This window comes from Mobula birostris, chromosome 11 (assembly GCF_030028105.1).
Source record: "Mobula birostris isolate sMobBir1 chromosome 11, sMobBir1.hap1, whole genome shotgun sequence".
NCBI lineage: Eukaryota > Metazoa > Chordata > Chondrichthyes > Myliobatiformes > Myliobatidae > Mobula > Mobula birostris.
The window spans coordinates 81,283,717-81,308,166 of NC_092380.1; the positions used below are offsets into that span (position 1 = coordinate 81,283,717).

Consider the following 24,450-nt stretch of genomic DNA (forward strand, 5'->3'; position numbering starts at 1 on the left):
TTGTCATTAGGTAATATATTACTCAATTTATTTTCCTTTACAGCTAGACCAGATCCAAAAACATTCTTGGTATATGTAAGTACAACTATTAGTTTGGCTACATTTATTAACATCTTTATTTTGCTTCTGCCCCTTTTATTCCTTCTGCCAAATACAACCTGCTAGATTTTCCTAAAATATCACAAATCATCTGTGACATTGCTGCTATATTAAAGTCTAATGGAATAATATAGCTTGGCAGCCTTTGAACTTACATCATGGACTTCATTCTTTTTGATATTCAGTTTTCTTGGACATTTTTGACGCATGAGAATTTTGCTTGAAACATCATTAAAGTAAGAAAGCATGGTTTTCCTAATGGCTCAGCAAGTAACTGCAGAGCCCAAGTGAAACATCGCAATCTTTCAGGATCCTTGAATACATTTCTAGTCTGTACTTTGTTGGTCAGTCTCAGATAGCTAGTATGATTGGTGGGGGGGTGGGGTGGTTACATTTAATGACTCTGCTTTCTCTCAGATTTTAAATGCTACTTCACTAATATTTAGTTTTCTCTTCAGATGAAGCAGACCGCTTATTAGTTGATAAGGTAGTTAGTGTGTTGCTATTGCTAATGTCAGTGGCTGAGCCTAAGTACCTGGAAATCAGTCAAGGGGTCCAGCAAGAGTTCCAAGGTAGCTCAAGCCAATTGCCGTATCTTGCCTTACCCCTTGATCTTCTACATTACTGTTTGGACTTTGAAGTTTTGGGACTACATGCTCCATTTGGACCAAACACTAACAGAACACTTAACCAAAGATAAACTATTTTAACAGTCGTAAATCCTGAGCATGAATGAACCAGAGTGTAAATTATCCTCAAGGTGCTCTATGGAATAGGAAGAGACATGAATGTGCTCTTGCGTGACCATGGTAGTTATTAATTTCCAAAGTGGGAGAGACATCTGTCACTCTCAGGCACAAGAGCAGACCAAACTACATCCAAATATGAGGTGAATCTTGAGCTGCTTTTATTTTCCTTCTCTATTGTAAAATTTCATAATTAGAAAACATATTTCTCATCCAAATGGAACAGAATTACACATTCTCCATCACTAAATTTAAGGGTTAGCACCATTGTTCCAAGCCAATTAGCTGAACAAAGTGAGTCAGAACATTTTGCAAACCTCCAAGTTTAATTCAGCTGTAAATGAGAAGCTTGGGTTTCTCCTTTAATTGCCTAATTGGCATTGGTTTGGACAACTTTGTGTGTGTACTCCATAGTGCAATCAGTAAGTTACTAATTTTCCTCTCCTTTAGAGACCCTTTTGCTGGTGTTTTGCTGAAACTAAGTGACATTGAATCGAAGAAGGGAAGTTTTACCAGGCAAAGAAATTAATGAGAACACTTTGAAGCGTTGAAACTAACTCCACTTGCCAAAATCCTGCATTTAATTTATAGAGTTGGAATTTTGGGTTTTTATGTTCTTACAGCGGGGGAAAGAATGAACCGGAACCGGAGCAGCCTGTTCTAAGGAAGGTGCAGATACGTTCACTTCCATCACTGGAGGACATTGATCCAGATGTCCTGGACAGCATGCACTCACTGGGTTGTTTTAGAGATAAAAACAAGCTTATGCAAGATTTGGTGTCAGATGAGTAAGTATTATTTTGTTTTTCTTGGATTTACTGTGTATGTTCTCAAGAAAATGAATCTCAGTATTGTATTCTGATAATAAATTTACTTTGAACTCTGAACTTCTTGATGGTACTAATGTACCATGCTATAATTTTTTATTTATAAGACTGAAACCACGATTTGCAGAAATCGTTACTTATTCAGCAATAATTTTACCAATTATGGACATACTGGCAGCTGGTGAAGGGGTATTCTGTGAGGATAAAGGTGGGATATGAGTAGGGAAACAACCGCAATATGTTACTAGTCCATCACATTCTGGAAAGAATTAAAGAGCTTGATTTTCTCAATAAGAAGTACTGAACCCAAGGCAAGCTGTTTGTGGATGTCACAGAGAGATCCTGCGATATAATTCTCCTGAGCCAGTAGTGCTAAATTAAAGGGGTATTTGTCAGGCAACACCAGCTTAAGGTATTTCCTGGAACAATTGATCAGCAGTACAGTGGTGCCACCAGCAGAGCTGTTGCCTTGCAGCTACAGTCGCCCAACTTCAATCCTGACCTTTGGTAGAGTCTTTTGGAGTTTGCAAGTTCTCCCTGTGACTGCATGGGGTTCCTCTGGTTGTTCCAGCTTCCGCAAGGATCCCTAAGACCCATTGGGAGGTCAATTAATTGACTTCTGTGTAGTGACAAAGTAACACCCTACCAATTTATAGAGGAAGTACTGGATGCAATGACGAGCATAGGATTGACATTTTGTATCTTGAATTACTCTTTCCATGCTTCAATTTCTGTCTCAAAACTTCTTGCCCCCCATCACCAAAACATACTCCACCAGACTAGCCACATTTCCATTCATGTCCTCAACTTAGATTCCCTCATGTAAGGAATGAGTTAAGCAGTCTAGAAACACCAGGTTGACCCCAGCATCAGAAGCATTCAAATTAAGGAGTCAAAAATGAAGTGACAATCAGTAAGCATCAAGCCTCGAACAAATCTCTTTCCAATTCTCAGGTCTTTGCAGCCTAAAGAGGTTCAAGATCATGGTAATTTCATTTCTAGTGGAGATTGGAGGTGGGATGTGGGTAGTGAAAGGGCAGATATGTGGATGTTCATCACCCTCTGGGTGGTAGTCTGATCTTCTTTATAAGTAAAATCTGCATTCAGAGTTAATATTAAAAAACACAGGCCTCTATTATAACTGCTATTTAATATGTCTGTAGATTGCTCAGGACATGCAGTAGTCAAAGAGCTGTGAAGTAGTAATTTTTCCAGCGATTTTGACATCATCTTACCCTTCTGCCTGTTACAAGGATTGCTCTGTTGTTCATGGAAGGCTGACTGCTGAACTAAAGAAATATGCTTTTAATAGTAAACTCTTTCAGACATTTAATGTAGAAATTTATTCTGAATACATTCAATATAATATAGGCCTATTCCAAACATAAAAGCTTTGAACAAAACATCCCCAAGACATCTCACATTTGTCGTCTCAAGCATGGGACAATTACTAACCAGCACAGTGGTCCGCACAGCTCATTATTTTGCCTTTTTAATAGCCCATTATTATGCTGTTTGAAATTTTACGGTGCACGCGTGTAGCAGTGCATTTAAAAAGAAAATCTATTTCTAACTTAATACTCAGTATGAAATTTTTATTTTCATCATAAATATGACAACTTGAAGAAAGAATAATTCAGTGATTTTAGCAATGGCACACAGCCACTAAGTGTACTCATCTTGTATAATCTTGGTCATTTGTGAAGTATGAGTAAAAACTGTCAGATATCATTACCAGAGCATAATTGAATTGCTACTACTCAGTTGATTAAAGAGATTTAAAATACTTAACACTTTCATTTCCTGGGGACCCTTCCTGAGTTATAAAATTTCAATAGATCCCTGACGAGACCTCTTCCACCTAAAGAAAAATATGCTCATGCCTATCCTGCTAGTTTGTACTGTGCACATATGCTCTATCTCTAACTCGATCTCTATCTCTCTAATTCTCTCCATTCTCTCTATCTTTCTCTCTCTAATTCCCTCCATCACTCTCTCTCTCTAATTCTCTCCATCTCTCTCACTCTCTCTCTCTTTCCTTTGTCTCTCTAATTCTCCATCTCTCTCACTCTCACTATCTCTTTTTTCTTTCTCTCTCTCTCAAAAACAGACACATACATACACACAAACACACACACACACACACACACAATTGTTTCAGTTGATTTGGAATGAATGAACTTGCACATGCAAAGAAGCTGCAGAATCTGAATGCTACAAATTCCAATTCAAGTGGAGAGGGAGGGACGTTTGTGTTGCAAGGCAGGAACACACACAAGGGGGGCACCAACAGAAGGAGACACAGCCACCTGGAGTACATGTGTTTAGCAGAACGTATTTTTAGCCAATAGTAAGCGAGTGCATGGAATGAGTACAAGTGAAATGGAGAATTACATACTCACAGTCTGTACTTGAGCCAAGTTTGCTGAGGCTAACTGTAAAGTACTTCTAGTGGATTCCTTAAAATCATCTACAATAAAAACTGAAAATGCCAGAAATACTCAACAGATTAGGAAGCATCAGTGTAGAACTGAGTTACCTGAGAAACTGAGTTAACTGAGAAACCCTTCATCACCAAGATTTCTTGGAGATCTTCTCTTTACCCTGATCCTCCTTGGCCCAGTCCCTAGTTAAAAAAAAAACCTAGAAAAAGTAGAACAGGTTTTGGAAATGCACATGAAATGGCCTGTGAATAGAGAACCAATTTTTCAGGTCCATGGCATTACTATCTAGAGAAACTTTCACAGCTTATAAAGAAGTGTGCAGTATAGTCAGAGATATTGGGGAATGGTGTTGGAAGGAAGAACTATGCTGAAGATCAAGCGAGTGAAATGGAACAAGAGAAAAGGGGCAATGAAAAAGCTAAAAAAAGAGTTAGAGGAGATGGCAAGTGGAAACAGCAGAACCATTAGCAGCATCTGCTGGCTAGGTATAGGCAGAAAGGGTAATCATCTGAAAGTGCATTTTGAGGTGGACAACTGTAACTAATGCTTTCAATATATCAGGTGCTAGTTATCTAGTGCGCACTTTGAAATAGAGGCGGCCAAAAACAGCAGTCAGAGCATGAAGGCAACGGCAAATTAAAGTGCCACAGGACCTGAAGTAAAGGTTTTAAAGTTGAAGTAATGGTGACTGATATAAGTACATGTGGCTGCTGCTGCATATCCCAGGGCACATTCAAATGGGTTGTCTGCATCCATTGGCAAAGTAATACACAACTTATTCTGGTAAGGACGACACTGGCAATCTGGTTGTTAGAACTGTGCACTCCAGGCTGGGCAATGCACTGATGTTCCCTGTATCAGTCTTGAAGAAGGCTATAGCTAAAAAGAAGCCACTGTTACAACCACTGGCAAAGTGCAACCTCCTTGCTTAGCAAGCAGCTGGTCCTAATGCAAAAGTTCCAGATATCTCAATAGTCCACCTGCCTCTTTGTTCACTACTCAGGAATATGCACTAACTGGGCTTTAGATTCAGTATGTGGACATTGAGGCCTGTGCATGATCTCATGCTGTCTTCTAATATGTGGAACTACTGTCCTTGACTTAAGGACACGGCTACTCTTCCAACAAAGTAGAATCAAAACCTGTAGCCAGGATGAGGTGTAATGAGACAAATTAATATAGGAGCATTAGCAACATGATCAGCAATATGACAGTCTGTCCCTTGAGTCATTTAATAAGATCTTGGTTGAACTGTCTCAACTCTCTGAAGACAAAAGAGACTGCAGCTGCCGGAATCTGGAACGAAAAGCAAAACACTAGAAGAACTCAGTGGGTCAATCAGCATCTGTGGGGGCAAAAGATGTAAGTCCACATTTCAGGCCATCATCCTACATCAGGATTGAGAGGGTCTGGGGGGGGAGATAGGAAAGGTGGCCAAAGGGCAAACAGAACAAGGTAGACAGGCGAGTGTGTGTGAGAGGAGGACTCCAGGATGTGAGTTATCTGAAATTGGAAGGTTTATTGTCTGTACTGTTAGACTGTATGCTATACAGTACAAGCAGAATGTGAGATACTGTTCTGTTTCACTGTAGCATCTGAGCAAGCCAAGTGCAGCCATCTTTGACTTTGCTGACATATCCCTTTTGCCTCCTTTGATGCTCATTGATCCTCAGAGTTCTTCTGAATTCTTTTTGATTCCACAGTACCTCTTTAAAAACAGAACAGCTATATGCATTCCCCCAGTATGATGTTACCAGTGCTCTATATAATTACATCATGACTTCCTTAGTTATGTCCTTCATCCCCCTTCCTATTAAAGCTAACAACTCATCTGCCTTTCCACCTGCTGTTTCAGATATAAGGACATCCTGTTCACAGCACTCACTGTTGTCTTTGAATAATATTTTGCTTTTGTTATTCTTTCTACCAAAATAGATAACTTTGCATTTCACTATATTGTACTTGATGTGCCAAGTTTTTGATCACTTACTTAAACTATCTATATCCTTTACAGATATTTGTGTCCTGAAAACATACAGCAAAGTTGGTACAATGTACTCAGTCCCTTCAGTTGACATTTCAGGCCAACTCTTCATAGATGCTGCCTGACCTGCTGAGTTCCACTAGGAATTCTGTCATCTGCAGAATTTCTTGTGTTATATAAATGAATAACATAGATGTGTTGGTGCATGGCCAAGTGGTTAAGGTGTCGGTCTAGTGATCTGAAGGTCGCTAGTTCGAGCCTCAGCTGAGGCAGCGTGTAGTGTTGTTGAGCAACACACTTAACCACAGATTGCTGTGCGATGACACCAGTGCTAAGCTGTATCAGCCCTAGTGCCCTTCCCTTGGACAACATCAGTGGCGTGGAGAGGGGAGACTTGCAGCATGGGCAACTGCCGGTCTTCCATACAACTTTGCTCAGGCCTGCGCCCTGGAAACCTTCCAAGGTGCAAACCCATGGCCTCACGAGACTAGCGGATGCCTATAATATAGATTGTAAATAACTGTGGCCCCAGCACTGGCATCTATTGCAATTTACTTCTTCAGCTCACTGAGCCACTTGTTCAGCTCACTAAGACCTTCTTATCCTGATTCTCTGCTTTCGGTAGTTACTAGTCCTCTATCCATACTAACAAATTGTCTCTAACATAATGAACAGTAACGACACCACTGCATCAAACTCCTTTTGGAAATCCAGATGTACTGCATTCCATTTGTCATGTCTGTTATTTATATCCTCAAAAACTCAAATATATTTGTCAAACACATTTTCCCCTTTCATCCACCTTTCCGATGGATTGGCTTGTGATTTTCCAAGTAATCAATTGCTAAAGGGGAACAGTTGGTGTGGTAGTGGGGGTGAAAAGTGAATGGATTGCAGGTGCAGACATAGAGAATAAAACAAAGGTAGACTAGAATTTCAGAACTGCCTTGACACTGCACTATTCATAACGACACTCAGACCCTAGGTGTTTGCAGATGGATGGCTATTTAAAAGATACTTCTATCAGCTTATGAAACTGATTCCACTAGATTAGGCTCAGCAGTCTTCCACTAAACAGGATTTCCGGGCTGTCCAGCTAAAATAATATTTGAGTATTGATGCTTCAATTAAACTTATTCAAAAGAAACCTGTTTCTGGGAGGGGTACAGTATGTTCACCTGAGGCAACTCCGATGTTAGAGTACAGATTGGTGCATTTCTAATTCCGAAGTGGGTCTTTAGTTATTTTTTTTACAATTTTAGCTGCTTATTAGAGCATGTTACATTCAAATTGGGACATGAATGTAATTTATCATCTTAACAAGTTATAGGATCTTAAAGTGACTTCTTTATAGATACAGAAGACAAACTAGAGCTAGGATAGGTGTTTAAAATATGAGATCCAAATTAGCTGTCTTATAATATTAGTGCAATGCTCAGATAGATTATAGTGTAATGTAAAGAAAAGATATGTGCACACTGATTTGATTTGTTTTCTGACTCACAGAGAAAATCAAGAAAAAATGATCTATTTTCTTCTTCTTGATCGGAAAGAGCGGTATCCAAGCCATGAAGATGAAGACCTGCCACCTCAAAATGATATCGGTGAGTATCTTGGGTAACTGTAAATTTTACAGATAAGATCTGCACAGGATGACATTTGGCATTTCAGATGTTGCTTTGTACAAAAATACTTAAAGATGTCCGTTTCCGTGTTCCAAATTATCCAAATATTTCCCATTCACTGCCAGGTTACAACATTTCAATGTATGTATGATGTATATTTATGGATGCTTCACTGGATGAGTGGGAAAGTGCCCAGCCAATCTGAGCAGAATCTCTAACAAGACCAACATGTTCTCTGGTTCATTCCTGGATTTATGCTGAGTTTGTTAATCTCATTCAGAATTATGATAAATCAAGATGAATTGAACTTTTTTTTTGTCCTTTGCACCAGGAGCATTAAAAATGAGTTTCTTCTCATGTTTGCCACCTAACGGCCTCTCTGAGGCTTGTGCGAATCAAAGTGAGAACGGGATTAGTGTGAAGCCTCCACAATTGGAAAACTTGATGAGGTTCTCTGCTTGGGTTCATGTGTGAAGAGTTAGCTCTTTCATGAAGCTTCAAAGGTTTCTAGTGGTGTGGAGTTGATTTCTTTTAGAAACGAGTGAGGAATAAAGATCAGTTTTATTTTTATATTCCCCATACTCAATGATAAATCAGTCTATTTGAAGTCAAAGTTGTTTATTGCCATATGCATAAAAATACCAATCTATTCAAGTATTCTTACAAGAAACTTGATCGTAAATTCCAGAAATTGATTCAGTTCTAAGCAACATGTCTTCATTTTGAAAGAAGGAAATGATTTCTGAGTATTTTTTTTCAATTTGCGTTTCACCCTCCAGTCCATTCCTGGAAAATATTTTCTCTAAAATCCCCTACCACTGCACGTTAAATTCTCAACTTCCTTGCCTCCATAATTCATCTTGATATTTCACAGCGGTCTGCTAAGTCACACCCGCAGCAATACTGTTATTTCCCGTCTCTTCTCTAAAATTATTAAACTCTCTTTCATCCCTGAAAAAGATGTCATCTCAGGTCACTGTCCAAGGTCATAGATTTTAATGTCACTGGCTTAACTATGTACTGTCAGATTAGATGGACACACTAACCATCACTGGGCACCATTTTCCATTGAAAAAAAACTTTATTCAGGAATGCAGACATAAACTTTTCTTCACCATGAATTGCATTTCGAAATCATACTCCACTGGCTGAATTTTTTTAAAAAGGTTCTGAAGAATTCACAGATTTCATTTTGTTCTCAAACATTGGAAATATCCATTCATCAACAGCAATATCATATGAGCAGAAATTCCCTACAATTCCACCTGCAGAGACTGCAACCAATATCTTAGCTGCTAATTTATTTCCTAGGCAACCAGTCCCATACTGAGAAACTGCTTGAAGCGAAGCCATCAGTTCATAACCTTGGTATTGTTGTCTGACATGAGTTATTGAATATCTGTCCTTGGCTTATTTCTATTGTCTGTTTCTTCGACTTTTGACTTGTTTGAACCTACAACAATTTGAAATTATCCAGAATTGTGTTATTCATGTCATTTTCAGTGTAATCTATTCAACTCCACCCACCCATCCCCAAGATATCTCTTCTCCACTGAGTCTGCAGCTTCCTCAATCCTAAATCTATACCATTGACAGCAATGCCTCCAGCAGGCAAAGACCAGACATCAATACCATCTATTCCTTTCATCTATCTTTCCCCCTTGTTGAACACACTGTAACTTACTTAAAGATTTACACTAAAAGCTCTTTAAAATAAAGAACTCGCATTTAGATTAAGAAGTAAGGCTGATTAAAACTAAAATAGTTTGTAAATACAATTAAGTGTTTGTTTCTTGCTGAGTAGTATTTAATAGACACAGTGATTTAGTATTTTAGGCTTAATTCTTTACTGTTCAAGTTTAAACAACTTTGATGTTCTTTTTGGAAAGGTAGTCTAAGTTGCACCAAATAGTAATGATAAGATTTTTTAATATGCAATTTTTAATTGTCATGGGTCTTGAAAGATCCACCTAGAAAAAGAGTAGACTCACCAATGTTAAATCGGCATGGCAAGCGGCGACCTGAACGGAAATCGATGGAAGTATTGAGCGTGACTGACGGGGGCTCTCCAGTTCCAGCTCGGCGTGCTATAGAGATGGCACAGCACGGCCAGAGGTACAATGTCGTATTGTAGCAAATCATGAACACTATTTCACAAACTAACCAAGGGAATGATCATAGGCTTTTCTTAATTTTACACTGTTAGTTCTTTAACTTCACCGAGAATGGAAAGCCTCACTGATGAATGAGAGAGTACAAGGCCTCGAGCTGCCATTCAACCTATAGCCCTGTGCTTGATGACATTCTGTTTGAGTGTGCAACAAACCTGAATGCCGGTTGTACAGTACAGAGATTTCTGAGTTTGCCTGAGAATGATCAGACTGCACATCATGTGTGTCAAGGGAAGATGTGCATTTTTACATCACAATATGCCTTCATGCTGCACATTCAAATCCATTTTTGCCAGATATACATATCTGCACCATTTTCAATATTAATCTTATTTCAACATTCACCTTATTTTTTCTACTACATATTTGAAATAATGTGCACTGCAGCCAACAATTAGAATTCATCGTAGTATCCTGCAAGGCCTGAAAGATTTACATACTTAAAATGCTCAAGATGTTTGTTTCAATGTCAATAGCTCTCAATAGTAATATAAAAGCTTTCTTTTTTGAAATATTTATATATATCTAGTTTTAAAATAGCCCCTGTTTAAATTCTTTACCAATGTAATTTTGTTTTTTTTTTGTTTTACTGTCCCTACTGTAGTAAAAGTATGTTCAGTAAAAGCTTGGATATCACAGATGCCAATCCCAGAATCAACAAAGAAGAAAGGTAGTAAAAGTGTTTCACATGATTTCTCCCTCACTGTGGGTAGCTGCTTTAGATGCCCTTAAGTGCACATGGTTGTTAAAATAGCTGAAATATTTTCTCTTCTTCCCCACTCCCTGGAGGTTTCCATCCCACATCTGAATGGCAAAGAGTTTTCTCTGGCGCACACTGATTATCCTCTGGTTTGGGTAGTTTTCACCTTCCCTCTTTTTTCTTCCTCCGAATCTTTTTTCTGTTTATTTGTTAAAAGCCTGAGCAATTCTCGTAGATATTGTTGGATAATAATTACCTTGCTTTGACGCCCTGATCTCTGCTGTTTTCCTCCCCTAAGTCGCTGCATGGCATTCCCTTGAATACCATGACGGGTGTAAAAGTGCTTGATGTATCTGCATGTATGACTCTCCTAATGTTCTTTTTTCTTCCATGTGGGATGCTGTAATTAATCTCTATGGTTTGCTGATTAAAAATTAGAATAATTGATAATATTCTAAAGTAATATTCAGCAAATTTTTATGCTAATTTTGTAGCAAAGTGAACTGTTTCTCATTGGCATCTATGGCTGGAGGTGCTGTTTGACAGGTATGACTTAAAATAAGAGCATGAGACCGTAAGAAATTGGAACAAGAGTAGGCCATCCAGCTTCTCAAGCCTGCTCCACTATTCAATACGATCATAATTATCATCTTTCTTCAAGTCAATTTTCCCACCTCCAATTACAACAATTAATTCCCTTTCTGATTAAAAATTTATTCAAGGACTGAGCCACCACATCTTTCTAAGGCAAGGAATTCGAAAGACTCAACCTATTCGGAGAAATCAATTCTTCCTCAGATCTATTGTTGGTGGTCTCCTTCTCATTTTGAGATCATGCCCTCTATCCAAGACTCCCCCATAAGGGACACATTTTCTTTGACAAGTCCAAAATGAAATTTTTCAGTAAGATCACCTCTAATTCTTCTGAACTCCAGTGTGTACTGACACAATCCATTCAAGCAATCCACCCCTAAGAAATTTCCTGACCTCATCCAAATGAATCATCTCTGAACTGCCTCCAATACTATTAACATTTTTTGCTAAATGCAATGCCACATTTTAGTTCTCTCCCATTTTGCAATTTGTCATTAGTCTTTAAAAAAAATAACGTGCAAAGGGTATGATGCTAGAAAAATAATTCATTATTTGAAGAAATGCGATAAGCCCCACTGATGATTTAGTTGGTAAGTGCACTTCTCAGGAAGCCTAAGCTTTACAGAATGCAAAGATCCAATGTTTAGTTACCAGTCTGCTTCCATTTGGGACATTTGTATAGGTACTATGATTGGGATCAATACCATTGAGAGAATGGAAATCAGCTGGAGTCTTCCCTGATGATTATAATTCAGTGAGAAGGGTCTGCATTAATGGACATTAGTGAGAACATAATGTATTTTCAATTGTAGGACACACATTTCCCCTTTCCATACATACAGAATTCAGTAGCCACACAAGTTAACTGTCTCGAACAACTTATCTTGGGACAGGAAGGCCTGAAGAACAGGACGACAGAAAGCGTGTAAGCAGTATCCGGAGAGAAGGGTAGCAAATTGGAGGGAGAAAGAAAATGGTATTCTAACTTGGTTAATGCCTTGTGGCACTTAAAATCACTGCAATTTAATGATGAATGGGGTCTTGATGGTGACAAGAGATCAAATCCACCTTATGTGAAAGGGTAATGATTGTGAACATTGCTTTATTTTTCTCAAGAAATTAAGCTTTTACAAAAAGCTGAGTTGATTCTAGTGTACTTTTTCTCCGTGTAGATCACGATCAATAAGTGGAGCATCGTCTGGCCTCTCCACCAGCCCTCTCAGCAGTCCGAGGGTAAGTAATAATGGCCAAACCCTCCATTCAAGGCCTTCAATTGTCCTGCACTTCATTGACTACAGCTTGTGTGTCTTGATTTTTACCTCTAAGTAACAACTGCAGTGATTCGTTGAACCCTTTAGCTATGAGTTACAGTTATTGCCGCTTTGGCTATGTGTTTGCTCTTTATTGGTCTTAGTTCATCAAACATATTAAGTAAAATGTGTTGCTTCTCTTCCTATTAATTTGCTGGTGTAAAACTTATGATTTTGAATGCCTATACATTTGATGGTACTTTATGCTCACTTTTTGGTTATGACGTGTTGCTTACCGGCTAACGGCACGTATTTTTGTTTTCTGCACTCCCGCCCTCCTGATTTATGTCTGTGTGCCATGCTATGTCTTGTATGTTTTTCTCCTTTGACTGTCTCTGCATGATGCTGTCCGCCGTGTAGCCTGTCAGGAAGTTTTTTGCTCCTCCCCAAAGTCCCGAGCTAAGCTCCTGTCCCAAAGCACACTCTCCCATGATTCCTCATTGTCATAGAAACACAACAAAGCCCAGCAACGTGCTTCAACCAAAGATAAGGTTTCAATCCAATCCAAAGACACAGACTCTTCCTGCTAAGAGTAAGCTCACAGATAAACCTTTGCAAACCACTAAATCTAATCCTCTTCCTGTTGTAACAACAGAAACATCCCCCCCTCAGAATCCTCCTGTTAAAAACGTACAGAGTCCGCAAACCGCAGTTACATCACCAACCCAAATGTTTGTTCCTTCAGTCCAGATTACACCCCTGTCTCTTGTCAGATTGATCCCCGGTACTGATCCAAACACCAAATCTATCCCTATAATACAGGTGACCCCTCACCCTTCCCCAAGGGGAAGTCCCCTCCCCACCCCAAAGGGCACTCCAGTCCATACTCCCAAGGAGAGTCCAGCGAGCACTCCGAATCCAACACCACCATCCAGCCCCAGTATTGGAGGAATGCCTTGGAGGACGCGGCTGAATTCAATCAAAAACAGTTTCCTTGGCTCACCTCGGTTTCATCGCAGGAAATTACAAGGTAGGTTCTTTTCTAACCCTGTCTTTGGGGTTAGTTCAATAAAATGTTGCATTTTCATTTCCTGCTGACATAACCAGGAATGGTATGATTTTTTTCTGAGTGAAATAGCTTTTTGAACTGATGCTAAAGATGAGAATTTGAGTCCTATCAGCTTTCAGTTTCAGATGCCACAAGGTTTGTAGATGCTGATAGACCTGATTGGAGGGAACATAGTCCCTTCATTTTTATCACTAGGTACTCAGGATTCTGTCTCTCCTACCAGCAATGTGTAAAGGGCATTTTGAAATGTCATACTGGCAGTTGCTCAATAAAGTTCTTAACGTTAAAACACAACATCAGATATCATGAGGTTGACAGATTTCTGGTGGTGTAGGAATGGCCTCCAAGAGGACCACAACCTTGTTGTGGTTTGGAGGTTTGCATGCCTCAGTGACCCAGAGAGCTATGTTGACTGGAGTCTGGGCTTTGTGCTTTGCTCTTGGTCAGGCCACCTATGCCAAACAGGTCAAAGGGTAGAGGACAGACTAGGGGTGGTCCATCAGTCCTCCAGGGTCAGGGGTTCATCTCAGGGCCAACAACCCTGACTGGTTAAAAAAAAAATGGTTACGGAAACAGCAATGAAGAATCCTTCTACATCTGAATGTGATGGTGTTCCTGAGTCTCCACCTGGGACTTGCATGCCTGGCTGCAGTGAAAACCAAGTGGAAGCTACTAACATGATGAAGAAAGCCCTGAACTACACCAGAGATGGTGGACTTTCATTGCTGCCGTGAACACCAGTGGCGTAATGGGAATAAGTAAGTAAGCTCTAATGGATTTTTGAAGACAACGGGAACCATTGCTTTAGTGCTATATATATATACTTTATTTTCTAAAAATTACATGGAGGATGCTTGGAATTGAGGTCTTGAGTTACAGGGTTAGTTTGAATAGGTTAGGAATTTATTCCCTGGAGCACAGGAGAAAGGTGGAAGATCTAATAGAGGTATACAATGTTAGGAAGGGTATTGATAGGTGAATGCATGAAGACTTTTTCCTCTCAGGTTGGGTGAGACTGGAAATAGAGATTTAGGTTTAAGGTGAAAGGTGAAACACTTAGGGGTGAACTTCTTTACTTAGAGGGTGGTGTGAGTGTAGAATGAGCTGCTAGCAAAAGTGATAGATGAAGCTTCAATTGCAACATTAAAGAGAAGTTATGGATAGGGACATGGATGAGAGAGGTATGGAGGGCTATGGTCCAGGTGCAGATAGATGGCACTACGCAGAAAAATAGGCCGGCATGAACTAGATGTTTCTGTTCTGTGGTGTAATTTTATAACTCTAGTCTTGAATCTAACTGAAAAAAAATTGAACAATGGGAAGCATTATTAAAATAATCACTAAAGGACAAATATCTTCATACAAGATATAACTGTGATACCACACTGAGTTTTTGTAGTGCAACTGCTGGAAATGAAGAAAATTTTAAAGAAAGTCATAGTTATGTTTGCTAGGGAGGTAGGTTATAGTGCAGTTTTAATCCTACCTCCCTTGCAAACAGTGCCATGACTTTGTTGTCAGGTTTGTGAACGAAGAAAATGCATCTGCCTTAACAATAGACTACAGTTCAGTTTTGAGGCCATGAGGTGAAAGAATAATCATTGACATATATCATGAAAAGAATCCATCCCAATAATAACCCCTGCAGAGCATCATTAATCACTGGCAGCCAACCAGAATAGGCCCCCTTTATTCCAACTCTTTGCCTACAGCCAATCAGCCAATGGTCTATCCATGCTAGTATCTTTCCTGTAATGATGAATTCTTATCTTGTTAAGCAACCTCATGAGCGGCACCTTGTCAAAGGCCTTCTGAAAATTCAAGTAAGCAACATGCACTGACTCTCTTTTGTCTATCCTGTCTGTTATTTCCGCAACGAATTCCAACAGATTTGTCAGGCAAGATTTAAGGAAACCATGCTGACTATGGCCTACTTTATCATGCACCTCAAAGTACCCCAAAACCATATCTTTAATAATGGACTCCAATTTCTTCCCAACTACTGAAGTCAGGCCTATAAATTCTTCTCTTTGGCCTCCCTCCCTTCTTAAAGAATGGAGTAACATTTGCAATTTTCTTGTCCTTCGGAACCATGCCAAAGTCTAGTGATACTTGAAAAATCATTAGTAATGCCTCCACAATCTCTTCAGCTGTCTCTTTCAGAGCCCTGGGGTATTCCATCTGATCCAGATGACATGTTCCTTCAGACCTTTCAGCTTCCCAAGCACCTTCTCCTTAGTAATAGCAACCACACTCACTTCTGCCCCCTGACACTCGAATTTCTGGCATCAGTGAAGACTGATGCAAAATATTATTTTTTTATTTACACAGTATATTTGTTTAGTGACACAGCGCAGAATGGGCTCTTCAGGCCCTTCGAGCCGCACGGCCCAGCAACCTATTTTAACCCTACTCTAATCACAGGACAATTTGTAATGACCAGTTAACCTACCCAGAGTTGTCTTTGGATGTGGGACAACACTGGAGGACCCAGAGAAATCCTATGCATTCCACAGGGAGGATGCACAGAGACGTCTTACCGAGGATGCTGGGATTGAACTCTAACCTCCGATGCCCCAAACTATAATAACGTCGCGCTAACCGTTACGTTACTGTGGCACCCATGGCATTATAAAAACTATATATGTTTATATAATGTTTTTATAATAATGCAAGGCCATGTATTCTTGTATTTTGCAACAGTTTCATATACCCAATGACATTATTTCTATCAGAATGTATTATTAATGCACTTCTTTTGGATAATAATTCATTTTATCTCAAGAGGAAAGCATTAATTTTGAGAGGACTGGAATATAAAAGCAAAGATGTGATGCTTGAGACTTTTACAGGGTATTAGACTGACCACTTTTGGAGTATTGTGAGCAATTTTGAGCCCCATAGCTAGGAAACGATGTGCTGACATTGGAGAGTGTTCAGAGGAGGTTTACTACAGAATGACCCCAGGAAGGAAAGGATTAACATTTGAGAATTATTTGCTAGTTCTGGGCCTGTACTTGATGCAGTTTAAAGAATGAGTGGGGAATCGTACTGAAGCCTCCTGAATATTGGAAAGGCCTAGATAGAGTAGGCGTGAGGAAGTCTAAGACCAGAGCGCACACCCTCAGAATGCAAGGATGTCCCTGTAGAGCAGAGATACAGAGAAATTTCTTTAGCTGGAGGGTGGCGAATGAGTGGAATTCATTGCCACGGCTGGTTGTGGATGCCAAGTCATTGGGTATATTTAAAGTGGAGGTTGAAAGGTTCCTGATTAGTAAGGACGTCACCGGTTACAGGGAGAAGGCAAGAGAATTGGTTTGAGGGGGAAAATAAATCACCCATGAATGAATGGTGGAGAAATTCAATGGGCTGAATAGCCTAATTCTGCTCCTTTGCCTGTGATCTTTTGGGATTACAAAGGAGCAGCAAGAAGAAGGTTCACAATTGTATATAATCCCCCTACCGTGTACGTTCAACATCTACCGTTATGCAGCAAATGCTCTTCCCTGTTGCAGAACTCTTGGGAGCTGTGTACTGACAACCTTCATCACTGTGCATTCCCAATTGGCCACTGGTGATGCCCCGACCTCACATGGCAGATCCTGTGGCCCTTTTCGCAGCACTGGCCCCTCTGACATTGATTGGTCTAACCCCAGAAAGTTACTCAGACAGAAGTTCCAAAACTGCAAACTATGCCAACATCAGCACGAGGGATTTCCACTCTCATTTCCACATTTTCCTGATTTGGCAAATACATTTTTGATCTTTCATTATTGTTGTGTCGAAACTCTCAAGCTCAATCCCCATCAGCATTGTGGAAGTATCTTAACGCAGAGGACTGCAGTGGTTCAAGAAGGTGACTCACCACAACTTTTGCAATGGCAAGTAGAGATGGTTTTGCTAATGATGCCCATTTCCCAGTGGTTGAAAGACTAAAGAAGTCTGAAATGCATTCTTGAGCTAGACTAAGTGTTATTATTGCAAGATTGCACCAATGTAAGAGTTAAAGGGGAAATCGAATATTTTAGTCTGTTGTAAAAAGCACAAGTGGGAGCTAAAAACTAATTTTTTTCTCGCTACTTTTCATACAAATTTTTAAAATTTATATGAATAATACAGATTAGTTTAATTTTCAAATTAAATTAATTAAAATAGAAGTTATGCAGGTGTGAGTGTATTCAGTATCTAAGAACTTTAAATCCAAATTCAGATAGTGCTAGCATTTAGGGTGCCTCTGGATATTACATTTCTTTCATCGGGCAAGCTCGTCATTATAATAATTATACCACTGATATTTGAAAATTTCCAAAGTTCTTTGGAGTAAGTCATGAGATCTCTCATTTATTAAAAGTGAAAAAGTTAATTTGAAGAGGCACTCTACTTTTAATTAATCTATTCTTACTTTCCGACCACCTCAGATCACTGCAGAAACTGAGGCCTTTAAAGTTCCTCATAATGGTGGCATTAAGAGCTGGTGTTCTAGATCACCTTTGCTCACATCAGTTCAAATAAGGCCCAACTTTCAAAGGCAACTAAAATTTTTTTTCATTAGATGGAAATTTTCAAGCCTCACGTTTCACTGCATCTATCAACTAGGTCAGATTAAATTTATTTATTAATCTCATGTGCATTCAAACATACAGTGAAATGTGTCATTTGCATAAGCAGCCAATGTGATCTGAGGATGTGCTGGGCGCAGCTTTCAAGTGCTGCCACGCTTTTCAGCGCCAAGTCAAAGTGGAGCCAAAGTTAATAAATAATTTAACTCCATTCTGTTAAGAAACACGGATGTTATGAATTCTAACATTTTTCTGACAATCATAAAAATGTTATTAAAGGCAATCTTTGGTTATTATGTTCTTTATATTTTTCTGTATTTGATTTATGACATAATCAACAGCAAAACATATTGAACAATTATTGAAACTGCTAAAATAATAAAAACTTTGCTCAATAAATGTTATAGTTTTTGATAGCATTTCACATGAAGGTGTAAAACTACTAATATGTTGGTAGTTCCACATATGATCTGAACCTATTTTTCTAATCTTTCTTACAGTACCTACACCAGAGGAGATGTCGAGCCTAACTCCAGAGTCTTCCCCAGAGTAAGTAATTATCTGTCCTGAAGTTCAAACCTCTGCATGAACGATGATGGACCACAGTTTAGATATACAGTACCGTAGAAACCATTTTCAGCATGTTTTTGTCCTCTTTGTGGTGATATAAATTACCACAGAATGTCTAGAAATTACAGTATTATGGTCTCTCTTCTCCTAGTTAACATTTTGTGCTTTGACTAGCTGTAAAGTTACCTTGAGTTAGTGACCTGAGGTAGGTCAATTATTATCATATTGAAGGCAGGGCAGGCATGAGCAATGCTATTTTCTTGTATTTTATACCTTTGGGAGGTTTCTAAACCTGCAGATTCCCAGAAACATAGCAGTTAGGCAAAGAGATTTAGGTTGGCGGACTGCCAATTTCTGTATTAACCAGTTCATACAATTTGTAAAAATGACAACAGGACTGCATTTTCACTGAGTTTATTGCAGCTTTCTGTTCATAAGACCAAGATCTCTTTCCTTAATAAAGTCGGTTTCTCTTTTGAAGATGAGCTAGCAGCTCTGAAGTCATTGTATTATTGTCAACCATAACCCAGTTGGCTTCAGAACCTACTCCGTTCCCTTGACCTAACAAATCAGAGGTGGTGTGACCCTGATGTCACATTTTCACTTTGAAATGTAGAAGATCCCATGGTACAGTTTTAGTAACCAACAGGGACGCTATATCCAGTGCTCTGGCAAATGATTATTCCCCCAAACATCTTTACTAAAGCTGACTATCTCATCTGATAACATTGGATTTTGTGGTTGTTCGCTGTGTGTATTTTGGCTGTATCTACATAACAAACATAATCATATTTCAAAAGGACTTCATTGGCTACATTTTTGGAAGTACTAAAGTAGTAAAAGTTGCTAAATAAATGCAACTCTTTTGTTTCTTTATGTGACCACTCTAGTGTTTCATCCTATATTTCTAGAGACCTGTTCTGCATATGACATGACAACTGTTTCTGTGGCAATAACCAAATTGCTATGATTTCTGTAATTACAGCAGGAGGAAGATGGGTTTGAAACTGATTTTAACTGCTGAAAAGCAGGTTATATAACAAATCATTGGGTTAGATATGAACTTGTTCTGCTTTAAAGTATTTAACCTTGTTTTGATAGCCAAAGGACTACTGTTGACTGAATACTTTGTATCTGGTATAGGAATGTAAATGCTGTTATTTTGACATTCAGATACCAAGTTAGCCTCTGTTTCTATCCACACAATAATTAATTTTGCTTTGACAGAAATGTAATTTCTACTTTGTTACTTCTACTTCTCACAGACAACTCTGAGAAATGTTTCCTCACTCAATTACTCATTTTTCATATTAGATATAGAGAGTAAGTTTTATCAGGCCACCTGCTATTGTGATAGAAACAACAGAAACTGGCCATGCACCTCAATAAATACTCAAGTTAAGTGGTGTTTTTAAGACAGCCGCATTTTCAAACAAAAACCCATTTGTTATCTTTCACTTTAGTGCAAAGCTGTTGCTACACAACTCATTAATCCACTTTTCAAAGCTGCTTGCAAATGCTCCATCAGCTGCAAACTGCTGATGACACTATTTCGTGAGATAGTTTGGACAGAATCATTGCATCTTGCTTAATCCAGAAATCCATATTTCATATACCTCACAAGTAACTGCTAATTGCCATACCTGATGACGCTTTCATCTGTTTTAAATATTTATCAATTTGCAATCAAATCTATGCTTTTGTAATGATCAGTGGCTTGTTAGAGTTATAAACCCGCCAAGTTCACTAAAATTAAAACTAATAAAACCAATTTTTCCAGACCCTATGGCATCATGGAATGATAGAATGGTAGGCTGTAGATGTTCCTACACTCAGTTTTTGTGGCATTAAAAGAGTGTTGCAAATCACTCTAATCCCGTTTGAGAAAGTCACATAAAGATCCAAAACTTCAATTGTATGTTTCACAGCCAGTTAATCCCAGTAAAACATAGCCAGTAACATCTCTGTAAGTACACAACTGCAATATAAGGAAGGCTGTAATCAAGATCAAGTTCAGGTGTGCACATGTATACTGCCAAATGAAACAACATTCCTCCGGACCAAGGTGCACAACACAGTACATATAACTCACCCATAACCTGGGAGACTCCCAGCCTCCCCAAGGATTACATCTGCACCAGGTGCACTGAGATGAGGCTCCTGAAGGACCGTGTTAGGAGCTGGAGACGGAAGTTGATGACCTTCGGCTAATTAGGGAAAGTGAGGAGGTGATAGATACTACCTATAGAGAGGTAGTGGATAGCACCCCTGTGACAGTCCCCCTCAGAAATCGATATATCGTTTTGGATACTGTTGAAGAGGCAGACCTGACAGAGGAGGACCACAGTGAACGAGAGTCACTGTGGTCCCCACATCTGGCACTCCAAGCACAACGCTAATCCTAGATGCATACCTCTAGTGCTACTGTTTGTACTAAATACCAAAAAACTGTAACTTACTCCGTTACTATGAGACTCAACGGTCGCAGGAAGCCTCTTCCCGTCTCCGCCGAAGCCAGTTGAGCTAAAGCCCTTTCACTCTGCACCCTCTCACTCCGCAGCCCGCTCCGACGCTGCCCGCTGGATATGGCGGTTTTCTTTTTAAACTGTTCGCGCTCAACCAGTTGACGTCACGTGCCTGCGCAGTCTGGCCTCTCTCCTACTCCAAAAATAAAATGTCTTCTTGCTGGAAATCCTTAGCCTCTTACCGCTGTCTTCTTGATCCGAAGAGAAAAAGTCTGCGACTTTCTTCCTCTTTTTAAACTGTTCGCGCTCAACTGGCTGATGTCACGCGCCTGCGCAGTCTGGCCTCTTTCCTACTCCGAGAAATAAAATGTCTTCTTGTTGGAAATCCTTAGCCTCTTACCACTGTCTTCTTGATCATGAGGCTAAGGATTTGTAAGTGGCCATGATTTAGATTCCTTCGACAAAGCAATCAAGGCTCACATCTAGGGCCAGCTTCATTTGCAACTTTTGTCATATGACTAAACGTTTGCCAACGCATGTGCTGGCTTCTGAAGTCAAGTGAAGTTATGTCACATGCACAAGTATAGAGTGATACAGTACAATGAAAAGCTTGCTTGCTACAGACAACGCACAGAATACAAATTATACCACACAGTGAAAAAGAAGAATAAAAACAGTGCAAAGAAAAGACACATGTCTGTGGTAGTGCAAGAGGTGGTTCTTAGTGTTTCATTGCTGAAGTACTGTTTAGCGTTTTGCAGTTAGGGTCAAGAACCTAATGATTCCTGTTCCTGAATCTGGAGGTATGAGACCTCAGTTTTCAATACTTCTTACCTGACGGAAGCAGCAAGAAGAGGGCATCGGTTGGATGGTGGGAATCCTTGATGATTGACATCACCTCCTTGAGGTAGCACCTCCTACAGATGCTATCAGTAGTGTGGAGGGCTGTGCCTATGCTGAACCATGCTGTGACCACAATTCTCTGTCATTGCCTTTGTTCCTGCGCATTGGAATTTCTATACTAAGACATGATGCAACCAATCAGGATACTACCAAAGGTGCATCTGGTAAAGTTAACAGATTATTTGATGGTCTGCCAAATCTCCTTAACCTTCTAAGAAAGTGGAGGTGCTGGTGCATCTTCTTCATGATTGCATCTGTGTGTTGGGCCAAGATATTAACGTCCAGGAACTTGAAGCTGCTTAATCTCTCACCTATAATCCACTAGTAAAAATTGGTATGTGGTCACCTAACTTCCCCTTTCTGAAATCAATGTATTAGCTTCTTGGTTTCATTAATTGTAAGGACAAGGTTGTTGTCATGGCACCACTCAAACAGATATTTTATCTCACTCCTGTACATTGACTCACTGCTGCCCAGGATTCAGCCAGCAACAGTGGAGTTGTCAGCAAATTTATAGATGGTGTTGGAGCTGTGTGTAGTCACACAGCCAAGAGCATAAAGTGAGTAGCGCAAGAGGGCATGCAGCCTTGAGGTGCATTTGTGATGATGGTCCGTAAGGAGGAGATGTTGCTGATCATCATTGACTGAGGTCTGCCGGTGAGGAAGTCAAAAAGCCAGTTGCAAAATGAGGTACAGATGCCCAGGTCTTGGAGTTGATGATAAGTTAGGAGGGAGTGATTGTACTTACAATGAACTGTAGCTGGTACCCAGATGATCCAGAACTGAGTGGAGAACCAATGGCATAGCATCTGCTATTCACCTGTTATGGTGTTCGGCAAACTGAAGGGGATGCATGTCTTTTCTGAGGCCGGAGTTGATTTACTTTGTAATTAACATCAAGAAGCACCATTTTAATGCAACTGGAAGGGATTCATTGAGGCAGTTTACCATGCTATTCTTGGGCACTGATAAATGGCAACCTTTTGAAGCAAATGGTAACCTCAGAGCACAGAAACAAGAGGTTAAATATGACTGTGAATACCTCAGCCAACTAGTCTCTAGGTATCTTCAGCTCTGTGCCAGGTTTGGCATCTGGGCTAGACTCCTTTCACGGTTCACCCTCTTGAAGAATGCCCTGATGTTGGCTTCGAATTCTGAGATCACAGGGTCACCTGGAGCCATGAAAGCTCATGTAGGTGTCTCATGTTCTCCTGTTCAAAGCATACATAAAAGGCATTGGCTCATCCAGAAGAGAGGCACTGTTGCCTCTTATGCTACCTGTTTTTGCTTTGTAGGAAGTGATAATATGCAAACTCTGCCACAATTCTCAAGCGTCTGTCAGTGTCTCAAATTTAGTCCAGCATGGTCCCTTTGTGCTCGCACTTTCCAGCAGAATTTGGCAATCTGGGCCTCTGGCAAGCCCCATACCACCATGTCAATCATTTGCATGCAGGGTAGGTATGTGACCCCATGTACTGATGATACAACTGGTCTTTCCAGGTGCCCACTTTTGGATAAAAAGAGTACCATAACATTTCAAATGAGGGAAAGCTGTGAAATATCTGCAACAAATTCCTTGACAAACACACAGAAATACACCACTCTCCACTCCACCCTGAGACTAGATCTGAGCATTGCATTAATTCACCAAGACAAACCCCTTGCTTCCAGCTGCTTTCTTCACTTCACCAATTCCCAGACTGATCTGAAGACTCCTTATTCCTCCTAAGGCAGATTTCATGAGTATTATCAAAGAAAATTCTCTCTAAGTCCTCCTAAAGTCTGTCACTATTCAATTGCAGAGCATGTTCAAATTTGTGTCCTTTGCAAACTCTATTCCACCTGTTGTATTTTGTGTGATGGGTCAATCATACTTCATTAATTAAGTGCTCAACAGTATAGCAAGGGGCTTGACTTGCTAACAACAGGAATTCTGCAGATGCTGGAAATTCAAGCAACACACGTACAAGTTGCTGGTGAACGCAGCAGGCCAGGCAGCATCTCTAGGAAGAGGTGCAGTCGACGTTTCAGGCTGAGACCCTTCGTCAGGACTAACGGAAGGAAGAGTGAGTAAGAGATTTGAGAGGGAGAGGGGGAGGGGAGATCCAAAATGATAGGAGAAGACAGGAGGGGGAGGGATGGAGCCAAGAGCTGGACAGGTGATAGGCAAAAGGGATACGAGAGGATCATGGGACAGGAGGTCCGGGAAGAAAGACGGGAGGGGGGGGACCCAGAGGATGGGCAAGGGGTATATTCAGAGGGACAGAGGGAGAAAAAGGAGAGTGAGAGAAAGAATGTGTGTATAAAAATAAGTAACAGATGAGGTACGAGGGGGAGGTGGGGCATTAGCGGAAGTTAGAGAAGTTGATGTTCATGCCATCAGGTTGGAGGCTACCCAGACGGAATATAAGGTGTTGTTCCTCCAACCTGAGTGTGGCTTCATC

At 40.0% G+C, this 24,450-nt stretch overlaps 1 protein-coding gene across 1 annotated transcript in view; it reads left to right on the forward strand.

Moving 5' to 3' along the window:
- The window catches only part of LOC140205542 (serine/threonine-protein kinase BRSK2), a 1,025,607-nt gene that overhangs the window by 899,939 nt on the left and 101,218 nt on the right, over window positions 1-24,450 (forward strand). The window contains exons 9-15 of the mRNA XM_072273159.1: window positions 44-75; window positions 1,469-1,633; window positions 7,607-7,704; window positions 9,690-9,840; window positions 12,363-12,423; window positions 13,263-13,470; window positions 18,569-18,617. Coding sequence (XP_072129260.1) covers window positions 44-75; window positions 1,469-1,633; window positions 7,607-7,704; window positions 9,690-9,840; window positions 12,363-12,423; window positions 13,263-13,470; window positions 18,569-18,617 — 764 coding nt within the window. The remainder of the gene's footprint in view (window positions 1-43; window positions 76-1,468; window positions 1,634-7,606; window positions 7,705-9,689; window positions 9,841-12,362; window positions 12,424-13,262; window positions 13,471-18,568; window positions 18,618-24,450) is intronic.